General features: G+C 41.9%; 1 protein-coding gene across 1 annotated transcript in view; it reads left to right on the top strand.

Moving 5' to 3' along the window:
* Window positions 1–13,075, top strand: part of NECAB1 (N-terminal EF-hand calcium binding protein 1) — a 166,544-nt gene that overhangs the window by 129,829 nt on the left and 23,640 nt on the right. Inside the window, exons 7-8 of the mRNA XM_002759058.7 lie at window positions 6,742–6,863; window positions 9,426–9,502. Of these exons, the coding sequence (XP_002759104.1) occupies window positions 6,742–6,863; window positions 9,426–9,502 (199 nt within the window). The remainder of the gene's footprint in view (window positions 1–6,741; window positions 6,864–9,425; window positions 9,503–13,075) is intronic.

The raw sequence follows: 13,075 nt of genomic DNA, 5'->3' as shown, positions 1-13,075 counted from the left end.
GACTCCTAGTTTTTCATGCACAAACAACTGGAAAGGTTTAGAGATGTCTGGCAAGGCCAAGGCTGGGGCTGCAGTCAGGGCAGTCTTGAGCTTATCAAAAGCCCACTGCTCTACCTCTGTCCACGTCAGGGGCTGATTTCCTCCAGTGCAGGCATACAGTGGCTTGGCTATCTCAGCAAATCCCAAAATCCATAGCCTGCAATACCCTACTGCCCCAAGAAATTCTCAAACTTGGCATTTCGTGGTGGGGTGGGTATTTGCAGCACTGCTTGGGCTCAGCTGGGTGCCAGTGCCCAGTTGCCATTCTCTATAATATAGCCCAGGTAAGTAACTTTCAGCTGGCAGAGTTGGGCCTTCTTAGCTGAGACCCGGTACTCTAAGGTCTGCAGGGATTTTAATAATGACTGGGTGGTCTCTTTATAGGCCTCCTGGGTTTTTGTAGCCAAGAGTGAGTCATCCACATATTGGAGTAGGGTGCATTCTGGGAACTCAGCTCGGAAAGGCAGCAAGGTCTTGGCTAAGTGCCTCATCAAACAGAGTAGGGGAGTTTTTGAACCCCTGAGGCAGTCTTGTCCAAGTGAGTTGCCCTGAGACTCCAGTATTAGGATTGGTCCACTCAAAAGCAAATACAGCCTAGCTGACAGGGGCCAGTGGGATGCAAAAAAAAAATGCATCCTTAAGATCCAAGACAGTGTAATGGTGGTGTTCTGGGTCCAAGAGACTTAGGAGGGTGTACGGGTTTGGAACTGTGGGGTGAACAGTTTCCACCCATTTGTTTACCTCCCTTAAGTCCTGTACAGGTCGATAGTCCTTTGTGCCTGGTTTTAAGATGGGGAGTAAGGGAGTATTCCAGGGGGACTTACAGGTAGTAAGGATTCCTCCTTTTAGGAGTCTGGTTATATGTGGAGCAATTCCCCGTCTGGCTTCCTGGCTCAAGGGATATTGTTGTACCTGGACTGGAGTTGCCATTGCCAATAGCTGGACCACGACTGGGGTACAGTGACTTGCCAAACCTGGGGAATTTGTCTCAGCCCACACTCCAGGTAACTTTACTTGAAACTGGTAGAGGAGGTCTGATGCTGGCGGTTGACCTGCCTCTGAGAATATAGCTTCCTGCAAGATACTAGTCTGACAGAGCACAGGTGATGAGGATTTGCCGAGGTGGCCCTGATGCCAAGGGAGGAGGAATTAAGAGGCAAGCCTGACTCTCACAAAAAGAAATACTTCCTTGAAGTTTATGGAGTAAATCCCGTCCTAGGAGTGGGTATGGACACTCAGGAATAACTAAAAAGGAGTGGGTGACAGTACCATTCCCCAGATCAACAAGTTGGTTGGTGGTCCAAGGGCTTGATGTGGTTTTTCCTGTGGCCCCCTGAATAATTGTTCTTCTACTGGACAGTGGTCCCAGAGGCTGAGTAAGGACTGAGTGGGCCACTCCTGTGTTGACTAAAAAACTGACAAGTGTGCCCCCAACTTTTAAAGTGACCCTGACAGACCCCAGGCTCCTGGGGGCTTAGTTGATGAGAGCCCGGGGTCTGTCAGTCCTGGGTTTCTAAGCTAAAAATGGCCTTTGACTGTCTTTCCTGTATTACCCCTTGCCTCCTTCTCTCTGGACATTCATTTCTGCAGTGTCCCTCTCTTCAGCAGAATGCACATTGGTTAGGCCCTAGCCTGGTCCTTTGTCTCCCTGGCCCTCTCTGCTGAGTTTCTGGTCCTTGGGAGAGAACTCAGGTTTCCTGGAGTGCCTCTGTCACTGCCTTAGCAACCCTCTTATCTTGTCTGACCTCTAGGGTGTCTCTATTGGTAAAGACTTTCTGGGTGATCTCCAACAACTGAGTTAGATTCATTCCCTGGAACCCCTCTAATTTTTGCAATTTTCTTCTGATGTCTGGGACAGACTGGGAAATGAAAGCCAGACTGATGGCCCACTGATTTTCTGGGGCCTCAGGGTCAATAGGGCTGTAGGTGAGGTAGGCATCCTGTAGGCGCTCAAGGAAAGTGGCTGGGGACTCCTGTGGACCCTGGGTCATGGTCCCTACCTTGGAGAGGTTGGTGGGTTTTCAGGCTGCCCCCCAACCCCCTCTAACAAGTACCGGTGAAAATTGTTCAAAGCCTGCATGCCCGCTGGGGTGTTTGGGTCCCATTTGGGTCTGGTGGAAGGGAAAATTTCATTAATTTGTTCCTGGCTGTCTTCTACTGATTCTCCCCCCATCCCAATTATTGCTTTATGGGCTTCTTGTCTAATTCTGCTTCTCTCCTCTGTGGTGAACAACACCAGGAGTAGCTGCTGGCAATCATCCCAGGTAGGACGGTGGGTTTGTAAAACTGACTCCAGGAGTCCTATGAGTGCCTGGGGCTTTTCAGAAAATGGGGGATGTTGAGCCTTCCAATTATACAAATCACTAGAGGAAAAAGTGATATAAAGAAAAGGGGACGAGCCCGGCTGCCACAGTCTGTGGGAGGTGCCTACCGGAGGGGCAGCAGCTCCGGCGGGTATGGGGCCCCACTTCGAGTGTGGAGGGGGGACAAGGGTTGATCATTTGTACTGTCCAGAGAAGGGTGTTGAGACCCCGTTCCCAAGGGCCGAGAATACAGTGGAGGCCACTCTTGGTCCTCGGCAGGGGCTGGAAGAACAGCTGGTGCCGAGGGGCTCTTCTTTGGGCCTGCCAGCATAACCTGATGTCCAGCCTGCTTTATGCACTTCTCAAGCCAAGGAGGAGGGTGCTGGATCAATTCCAGCCATTGATCAATGTATGGGAATTGATCAGGGTGGCCCGGGGACCCTGTCACGATGTCCCAGACAGCCTGAGTTATCTTGAGGTCGTATGTCCCCGTATCTTGCCAGCCCACTCCAAAGGCTGGCCACTCTAACTCACAGAGGGTCTGAAGCCTCCGTGGGGTTAGTTTAATACCATATTTGCCAGAGAACCCTGTTTTAAAATTTGTCATCATGCATCGGAGGGGGGTGCATGGTTGGGACTGTGACGAGCCCATTTGGTTTCTCCTTCAGTTTTTAATTTCCCCAAGAGATTTTACTAATTTAAGACTGTTTTAACAAGTAACTTGCATTACAAAGAGTTAGAAAGCTGTTCTTAAAGCCAGATTTTGGATGCAACACTGCACCCTGAGGCAGTGTGGCCTGCCTGAAAGCCGGGTGGGGCTGGCTGTTGGCAGAGAAAGGGAAAAAAAAAGCTTTTTGTGTCAGTTTAAAAACTGAGCTCTAAGCCCCTGGGCTGGCTACCAGTTCCCTGCCCCTGCAGCTTTTTGTCACCTCGACACAGGGACCCTGAAAAGCATTAAATTCCTGTCTCTCTCTCTCTCTCTCTCCTTGTTCCTCTTTTCTGTCTCCTCTCTTCTTCCCCTACTTTCTTTCTGTCTTCCCCTACTTTCTCTTTCTCTCTTCTTCCCCTACTTTCTGGTCCTCTCTCCTCTTTCCTTCCCCTGTTTCTGCTGTCTCCTTTTGGGCCCCTTGCTTGCTACTCGTGTCTTCCTCTTTCTGTGGTACAGCCAATTTTGGAAAGCCTCAAATTCAAATTTGGCCCTCTTTAAAGCAGGTTTTAGCAGGGTTTCTGCAGCCAGGTCCTGCAAGGACCAGACAATTGAATTGGTGGGTCTGTCTCTAGTCCTAGTCAAAGGAACAGGGGTTAAGGGCCAGGGTAAGGTGGTGGCCTCTTCCCTCGCACACCACAATTGGCAAGAATAAGCTCTATGGAGGTTTAATGCTGCTCAGGCATAATCCTCTCGGTTATAGGCTCTCCTATCCAAGGCCCGTGGGAAAGTGGGGATGAGGCAAAAGAGATGAACTAATAGATCAACTGGGTGTGTGTTTTGTACCCACCACAATTTGTAGAGTGATAAAAAGAGCTGCCAATCTGTCTTTAGTGGTTTATGGCACCCGAATTCCCAACAATTGGGATGGTGCCAATATGCCTCCCTGTGATGCACTGCTGGGCACTGCCCATAACAACATTGGACACTTCCCTGGCAGAATAGGCAGCTACCAATTTTCCATCCCAGCCTGAAAAAGAGCACTCATAGACTCTAATCTAGGACTCTGTTTCCTACGACCGCAAAGAAACTACTTCCGAGGTGTCAAGGGCACAGCTGCCTCCCCAACATGGAATCAGACCCAGCACGGGCAAAAGTACTCTTTTCCCAGTGGAGGTGGCTGGGAGAATTTACAGGCCACAATGATCATAACAAGGAAGAGAATAAAGACAACTAGAGTTAAGACTATCTGCCACATGGCAAAGGAAGAAAGAGTGAGGCCTCAGTGATAGAAGAAGAAGATCAGGAAGAAAGAGAAGAGGGTAATTTCTGCTGGGGTGTAATCAGTAAAAGTTCCCTGCATCCAGTGGTTCATCAACCACTATAGGATATCCCCTACCTCAAGGGAAGATGGCTTGAACCAGTGTATGTCTGCTAACAGGAGTCTAATAAAACTGACAAATTTACAGATGAGACAGGATCCCATACAAGAGTGACAAACAAAGGGTGGGTGTCCCCCAGATGGGAGACCAATCTGATGCCTGCCTGGCCACGCCCCTGGAGGGGTCTTTCAGGTGCATCTTGGCTAAGGTGTACCCGTATAACCCCTGGGCCTGGTCACCTCAGGATGGAAGTCCAAGTAGACCAGCTCTGAGGTGAATCACTGTTATGCCATATGACGCTCCCGTGGAACCTCGGGTGAAGGCCCACTCAAGCCCCGTAGCCTTTCAGCCATGGGACTACATATATACACATTCACTCTCTCACTCACACTGAGGTTACAGAAAACAATTGAATGCTGACACCCACTATGCCAGCTATCAGAAGGCTGACACCCACTGTACCAGCCACCAGAGGCCTCAAGTGATGTCTCAGTGAGGCCTGTCTGGTCAGAGTTGCAATGACTCGTCAGTCCCCTGACTCAGGCCCTTCCTTTGAACTAGTTCCCAGATTCCAAACCAAACTTAACTCTGGAGGCTTTTTTAGGACCCTGAAGAATTTTGGGTGAACGTCGGCCGGGTGGTCACTTATCCTCCATGGTGGCGCTCTGGGGCCCTGGGACAGCTCAGGGGGCGCCTCTCCTAGAGGCTCCTGAGGTGGGAGTGGCCGCCCAGGCGAGACTCTGAGATGGCTTTTGTCTAGGTGATGGAGGAATACAAATAATAATCTTGCTGGGGCCTCCAAAATGAAGTATTAGATGCGAGATTGAAATAATCACTAAGACAAAAGTATGCCAAATTGTAGGGTCTTTATTGCCGGCGACCACGGAGGACTCATGTCTCTCTAACCCGTGGCCCCGAACTCAGGGGGAGCAGGGTATTTAAGCTGAAAAACCACATCCTTGGTATAGGATGAGGGGATGCAGGGCAAGCATCTTTTCAATACTTGCTGATAAGCAGAAGTAATTCTGGTAACTACTGATAAGCAAAGGCTGGTCATTTTAGAGCAAGCTAGCAGGTTTTATTTACAGAAGCCAAGAACAGCAGTTAGTGCGAGGAGAGGGGGTCAGCTGTTACAACTTATTTTTGGAAAACCGTTTTTGTCTTGTATAAAATGGCATTGCTCTGGTTCTAACTCTAGGCCGGCTATAGCACAAACTAAGAAAAAAAAAATGAAATCTAGTAAAGGGGTATCAGAGGTCATCCAACACAGGAGAAAGGCTAAGGAATCTTCCCTAGCTGATAGATAATGAAGCTGATAGATAATGAGTAAATTAATCTTAGGTTTGTCTTAAACACAGAAGGATTATATCTTACACAGAAAAGATTATATCTCCTATGAAAAAATCTTGTTGGAGGCAGCTTAAGTATCATGCCCTTACAGATTTATCATAGAATTTCTGTCTTTTTCATATATTAAGTGCATATTAATATAACAAACTATTCTCAAGTTTGCCTCATACTCTAAGATGTTTGTTGGAGATCTAGCTACTATGTTCACATTTCAACCAGGAAAGAAGATTAAGGAAAGAAAAAGGGCTCCCTTCTAACTGAATCTGTACCTTTAAGCAGCCTTCCTGGAAATTCCTTACAGCATTTCCATTTGTATGTCATTGGCCTGAGCTTTCCATATTGCGAATTTAATAGATAAAGCCTAAAACTAAAAATTCAAGGCATAGCAATTTAAGCATGTTATATACTGATAATTTAGCAGGTATTTACTTTCATATCAACATATAACATATACTGTACACAACACATAACATACTGTATATAACATATACTTTAACAAATATAACTTTCATATAATATATATTGATATGAAAGTAAACACCTGTGCCTTTTTGAAAGAGGAGTGGAAATGTGATAAGGGAGTGAAAGGAGGGAGCTCCTATTTGTTGAAATAAGATTTATAGAATTATTTAACTGCTAAAAATATATGGATGTGTAGCTTTGATCCAAATTTAAAAACTGAATTATAGAAAAAACTCTGTTTTTTCAAACTAATAGTTGCATACACATAAATGTTTTTCTATTGAAAGTTGACCAACGAAGGAAAGAAGTCGACCTTACATTACAATTTTTACTCAGTTTTAAGAATAATGAAAGCTCAGAATTCTCTCCCTTAGGTTCACATACTGTAGTACCAAATTATGTTGGGTTTCTAGTGTTTAAAAGCAGTCATTCTCATAAATTTTTATTTTACTGCACTAGAAAACCTTTGTGGCTGATGCATGAAGATCTGTTCCTTGAGGGAAGAGGGAAGAGACTGAAGCACTAACACTAAGGTTAAATATTATATCTGTTATTCAAGGCAAGGGCCAGCCAAGCCAGAAGTCCTGTCAATTCAATGGCCTGGAAAACGATCAAGCCGCCGAGTCCAGAGACACAACAGCTTCTCCCCAAACAGCCCTCAGTTTAATGTCAGTGGTCAAGGTAACTTACCCTTCATTGTTTTTCTTTGTCAAAGTCAATTTATCTTGCGTCTTCCAATTGATTACTTTAACAAACAACAGATAAGACAATAGTAATGGAACACTTTCCTTATACCAGGTAAGTTCGAGAAGAAGCAGTGAAGAGTGAAGGGTATGAAGAACTAGGGTGGTTAGCCTAACCATCAGCACTGTCAGAATCCTAACAGTTGTGCCTGGAAAGCACACAGAGAGATGGCAAATAGGGAAGGCAGTATCTCCATCCACTAATATCTAAAAGACGTGAGTTCTGTACCACTGACTCACCATCATCTTGAAATAAAGGGGCTCTACCCAAATATCCTCTAGACCTCCAAGCCTCCCTAAATATATCATAAGTTCATTTATGAAAAGGATCCTTGTTTTCATGATAGGATTAGTCATAGCTGGTGTTTTTGAAATTCGTAATGTGATGTTGGATTTATTGAGCTAAACCATACATATAACTGTTAGGTTATTAAATTCTAACCGTGTCACTTATAACCATTTTAAAATCAGTTTGAAATATGCAAATTCATGTTGCTAAATATTGGAGTAATTTTTATAAAGCATGCATATATACATGTCACTTGAAAATGTCATTTTAACACAAATGAGTTTTTAAATATCTACTGTTCAGAAAATCAAGGTATAAACTACATCCCATGTTTTACCAATTGTACTTGTAAGATTTCAGAGCATTTTCATGAACAAAGCCTTATTTTATCTTGACACCTTATAAGGTAGATGTTAATTTCCCTATTTCTCCATTTCACAGGTAAGGAAACAAGCCTGGGAACTTAAGTGATTTGTCCAAGGTCATATGAAGTATTAGCCCATTTTTATTGTGATGCGACTTTTAAAATCTTGATGGTTATACTTGCAGATACTTGTTTTTCTCTCTCATGAGTCTATGGTTGGTGATTTGGGCAATTTCAGCTGAATGTGGTTCCAGGCTGTATGTAGCTTTTCAGCTCCACTTCTCATGTAGCCTCCTGGAATAAGCAACAACTGGAACATTTTCTTCTCCTGGTGGATGTCAGAAACACATGCAGCCAGCCCAAAATTATACATGCTTATTAAAAGTACATTTTATGTACTGTGTGCATCTTATCTGCTACCTCTCCATTGGCCAAACGAGTCACAGGTCAAGCACAGAAACAATGGGGAGGGAAATGTGCTTCATCCATTATAATAGGAGATACTGCAAAATTGTGGTGCAAGGGTATATACAGATACTTCCATAGCATGAAGAAAGTGAAGAATTAGGAAAAATAATACAATCTACCACATGAAACTAGAAAATAATAACGCTAAGTTCCTAAAACAAAATATAAATTGTTCTTTCCATTTTAACCATTTAGAAAATAGAACAAAATATCTTTCCTTGGCTCTTTGATGTGACAGCAACCTTAAATTATTTTGGGAATAACCCAGATTAAAAATATTGTATTAAAAAACATAAAATTTATTAATATATGTATAATATTTTCTCTAATCAGCCCCTTTCTTTTCTTTCTTTCTTTCTTTTTTTTTTTGGAGCCACTTCTTTGCAGCAGTGCCAATGCTCATTTTTACATCATAATTTGGTGGGTTTTGAAAGGTGATTCCTCCAGGAAGGCAGGTGGAGAAGTAAATTCTGAAGACATCATTGTCCCATTATAATTTAGGTCTTGTCTTTATTGCATTCAAAGCTAATGCAAGGCTTTATAGTCTTGAATTCAATCACATCCTGATTTCAATAAATATTAAACAATACTATTTCAGCAGATGCCTATAAAAACATTTTTATTAACCTTCAATCGGTATACACAAATATGCCAGGATGTTTGTGCATGGGCTCAGACCATAACTCTTCCCTTTGCATAATAATGTTAATAAAAACAATAGTTGTAGCAGAACTTCTATAATGTTTAACATGGTACTAAATACACACACACACACACACACACACACACACACACACACATACACACTACATACCTATGTATACAGATATATGTATATATCATATATGTGACTATAAATCAACAGGCTCCAGCCTGTACTTGTACCCACTATGCCATGATTATAGAGCCATGTATGTATACTGAAGTTAGTTCCTGGGAAAGGAGCAACTATCTTGCCCTTATGCTTCTTTTTGATTGTAGCAGTTTACACCTTGCCATGGTCAGGGGTATGGTTTCACTGGCTCTTGCCACTCCCCTACAAGTAAGTTTAGAATTGTTGATTGATGCTTTCCTTTTTGCAAAAGAAAACCAACTACATTATGGGGTTCTATAAATGGCTCAGCAGGATCTTTTCTTTGACTATCAAAGGCCAGACAGGCAATTACATAAAAAACAGGCCTGTGGAAGTGAACTCCTGGGATGCATGGATCTATGGAAATCAATAACTTAGAAAGCACTCATGGATACATTTTAAAAAATGACCAGTCAGTGACACTGCAACCTTCCTTCAGGGTTGAAGAAAAGCTCCGAGATAACCAAGCATATCTCCTCTATCTAAAGTTTAACATATTGCCCTCATGATTCCCCCTGACCCCCAGGCTTATTAGAAGAAGACAGCCAGTGGATGACCCAGATAAACAGACTCCAGAAATTAATTGATAGACTGGAAAAGAAGGTAGGTGCTTTATTTTCATTATTCTTTCTTCCAGTTATCAAGATATTCTGACCCAATATTCCTCATTGCTTCTTATCCATGGCTGCCCATAGATAGAATAACAGCCAGGATTGCAATGATTCTATGAATGGCTGTTTGGTAATTAAGGTTTTGTTGTTGTTGTTGTTAAATAAAGAAGCTTACAGTAATTCTCCTCCAACCTCCCACCCCCATTATATTTAAAATAGGATGTGAAGTTGAGAGTTAAATAAATCTACTGCACTGCCTGGCTCTTAGGTTTTCAAATGAACTAGGTGACAGTGTGCTTGAATGATGCTAATGACAGTTCTTAGGAATAAGATGGTTGAAGTCTTGGGAATCTTTCAAATTAATTCAGGAAAATGGCAGTGCTATCTACCAAAAGATGAGATTCCACACTCCACTTCTGGAAATTAGCACATTAACTGATGGTTTTAGTATGAACACTATCTAAGCAAGTGAGCTAGAATGTGATTAAGAGTTCTTTAGAACTATATTTTATGTTCTTAGTCATTATATTTTTATTAATTTAGTTCGTACCAAATAGTCCTGATATTAAATGTCTTTGATTGGAGAGGCAAGCTTTGTCAATCAGTAAGAAAATGTGTTCTGCACATGTCAGGCACCAAGGAAGAAATATTTATGTTTGTGACAGCACTGACTTTGAAGAAAACCATTATCTACTTATATAACCAAGCTATACTCCTAAAAAGAGAGACAGTTAACAGATTTTTTTTTTAATACATGGTAGCACAGAATGAGATTCATAGTTGCTGGTCAGTAAATATTTGGTGACTAACCAAGACATGCAAATGGAGCAAATGTCAAAATCTCTTCGTGTTCACTTCATTGGTTGATCACTGTGACCTGGGGTGCTCAGGAAGGACTTTGTGTGACAGGAAGAGTTCAAATGGGGCTTTAAAAATGGTGACTTAATTAAAAATGTTACTGCAAACAACAGAAATCGTTTCTCTAATTAAAAAAAAAAAAGAAGAGTTTTCTGGAAGAATATGGAAGCACTCACAGAATCAACAGATAGTCCAAAGATCTGAATTAGGAAAAGTCAGGAGACAAGCTAACCCTAGAGAACTAGATAGCAAGAAATACTCAACAGTCTCTTAAGTTATTTCCACTGGAATAAATGAGTTTCTACCATTTCCAGTCTGCTGGCTTTCTGTTCAAAATTCTGTTTCCCAGAAGAAGAGTCTGGTTGGTCATGGCAGGGTTGCATTGCTGACCTCCTAGATATGGGAGGGGAGAAAGTCTTGATAACAATCCCAGAGCACAGTGTAGAAAGACGAAGAAATAATTCAATGAAAAGAAAATGTATTGTCATTAAAGTTGGAATAAACGCTGATCAGTTAACTAACAGGGAAACTAATATTTGCTATGGAGAAGTAAAATTTTAGTAAATAGAGGGCAGCTGGAAAGGGCATTCAGGTAAGGTGATGGCACGAACAAGGTTCAGTAGATCAGCCTGGTTAAGAGTCTTTCATGTAGGGAAATCATAACAAATAAGGTTTTTGGACAGAAGAGGGCCAGATTATGGACAGCCTCAAATAGTAGTCTAAAGAATTTGGACTTTGTCCAGGAAACAACAGAAGGCATTTATTATTTTTTAACAGGTAAGTGACAAACCAAAAAAATCCTTTAGATAGGAAATTGGGCACCAAGATGCAAAGTGAACAAAAACAAATGGAAAATGGATTAAAACAAGAAAAATGAGGCTCACAGACACTACAGCCAGCTCAAACAATGGCATTGAAGAGCAGGTTTCTGCAACTGAACCCAGTGAAGTCAGGTATGATAAGAGATGGGCCTGTATTAAGCTGATAAGTGAGAAGAAAATGGTAGATTTGAAACAACTGAGGTGAAATTAATAGCACTATTGAATGGGTTAAGGACAGGGGAAGCTCAAATAAGAATCTGAGGGTTGGAGCCTGTGTTTCCGAAACAATTATAGCATTAAGAGAAAAGGAAGAAACACGTGAGAGATAATTTGTGAGATAAGGTGAGAAGTTGAACTAGTTTTTTTGATGTGTGAATTTGAAGGTGCAGTGGAACACTAAGGCAGAAATACCTAGTTAGACATTAGTAGAGGGAAGTCAGGCCAACAGGTTAGGACTTCCACAAAGATGAACCCTTAAGTTATGTTTTCTTTCCTCAAGACCTGAGGATGGCTCTGAAAAGGAAGATTCTGTGCAAGAAGAGCCAAGTCAAGGGGAAACAACCCTGTAGAGTTCTTGTCCCTCTGCAGTGGTGTCTTTATTTGTTAAATTTATATTGACCACTTACTGAAGCAAGTACCTAAACTACTAGCTTCATGCAAATCAACTTTCCTCCTTTCTTATTTTATTGATATGTGTGCTGAAACTAAAAGATTTGTAGGAAAAATAGTGGCTGTGATAATTAGTTTTCCAATATTGGAAGGTCAAATCCAGGACCTCTATTTGAAAACTAAAGCTTATTAAAACATAAGGATTCAGTTGTTAAATAAGTTCAGATTCATTTAAAGAACACAAATACCTCTTTTTAAAGTGGTTTTGAAATTTTGGACAAAACTGTCTTTATTTGATATCTGAAATTTTTATAGTTATTTTTAAAGGAATGGCTCAAACTTAGTTCATATATTTTTCCTAACTTTAAATCAAAGTATTGTCACATTTCTTTTTTTCCTAGGCTTTTTCTGCCTCCCTTCCTATAAAAGGGTTTCATTTTGAGGACAGTATCTAAGAGGTTTGCTAAAAGTACAATGTGATAGTTTTCAGCATGGGGCTCCAGCTGTGTGGAGCTCAGTGTGAGCTGTCTTAATGAATGGAGAAGCAGTGCAAGTTCAGTTTTCTACAACTTATTCTGTACTGTGCTGATTAGGTTTTTAGAGGAAAAATTACCCAATTGCCAAACAGTGGCTGAGTGCATGTCATTTCACTGCTAAGTATCTTGTCTCCTGTAGGAGACAAACCTGTTAACACTAGGTTTGATCTTCCCATTAAAAGGAAGTGGACCTGCAGTGGAACATATGTTTTCTCTCTATTAAGTATTTATGATAAATTCTTCCTGCAATGAAACCAAGCCCTATTCCATGCATGCAGGGGAATATAACACAGCAATTTCAATAAGTTTCTTCAGGTATTCCTCGTATCCATTTCAGACTCCATAAGTGTTCACAGGGATATACTGAGTTATGTCTTGTGTTTTGCTTAATCCCTGTAGAAAACACTTTTAATGGCCAGGTGCAGTGACTCATGCCTGTAATACCAGCACTTTGGGAGGCTGAGGCAAGTAGATCACCTGAGGTCAGGAGTTCAAGACCAGCCTGGCCACCACGGTGAAACGGTCTCTTTACTAAAAATAAAAAAAATTAGCCGGGTGTGGTGGCGCATGCCTATAATCCCATCTACTAGGGAGGCTGAGACAGGAGAATCACTCTTACCCAGGTGGTAGAGGTTGCAGTGAGCCAAGATAGTGCCACTTCACTCCAGCCTGGGCAAAAGAGTGAAACTCAGTCTCAAAACAAAACAAAACACCTTTAACGTTTAACAAAATAACAAGGAC

This window comes from Callithrix jacchus, chromosome 16 (genome assembly GCF_049354715.1).
Source record: "Callithrix jacchus isolate 240 chromosome 16, calJac240_pri, whole genome shotgun sequence".
Lineage (NCBI taxonomy): Eukaryota > Metazoa > Chordata > Mammalia > Primates > Cebidae > Callithrix > Callithrix jacchus.
This window is presented reverse-complemented; position numbering and strand designations above follow the sequence as displayed.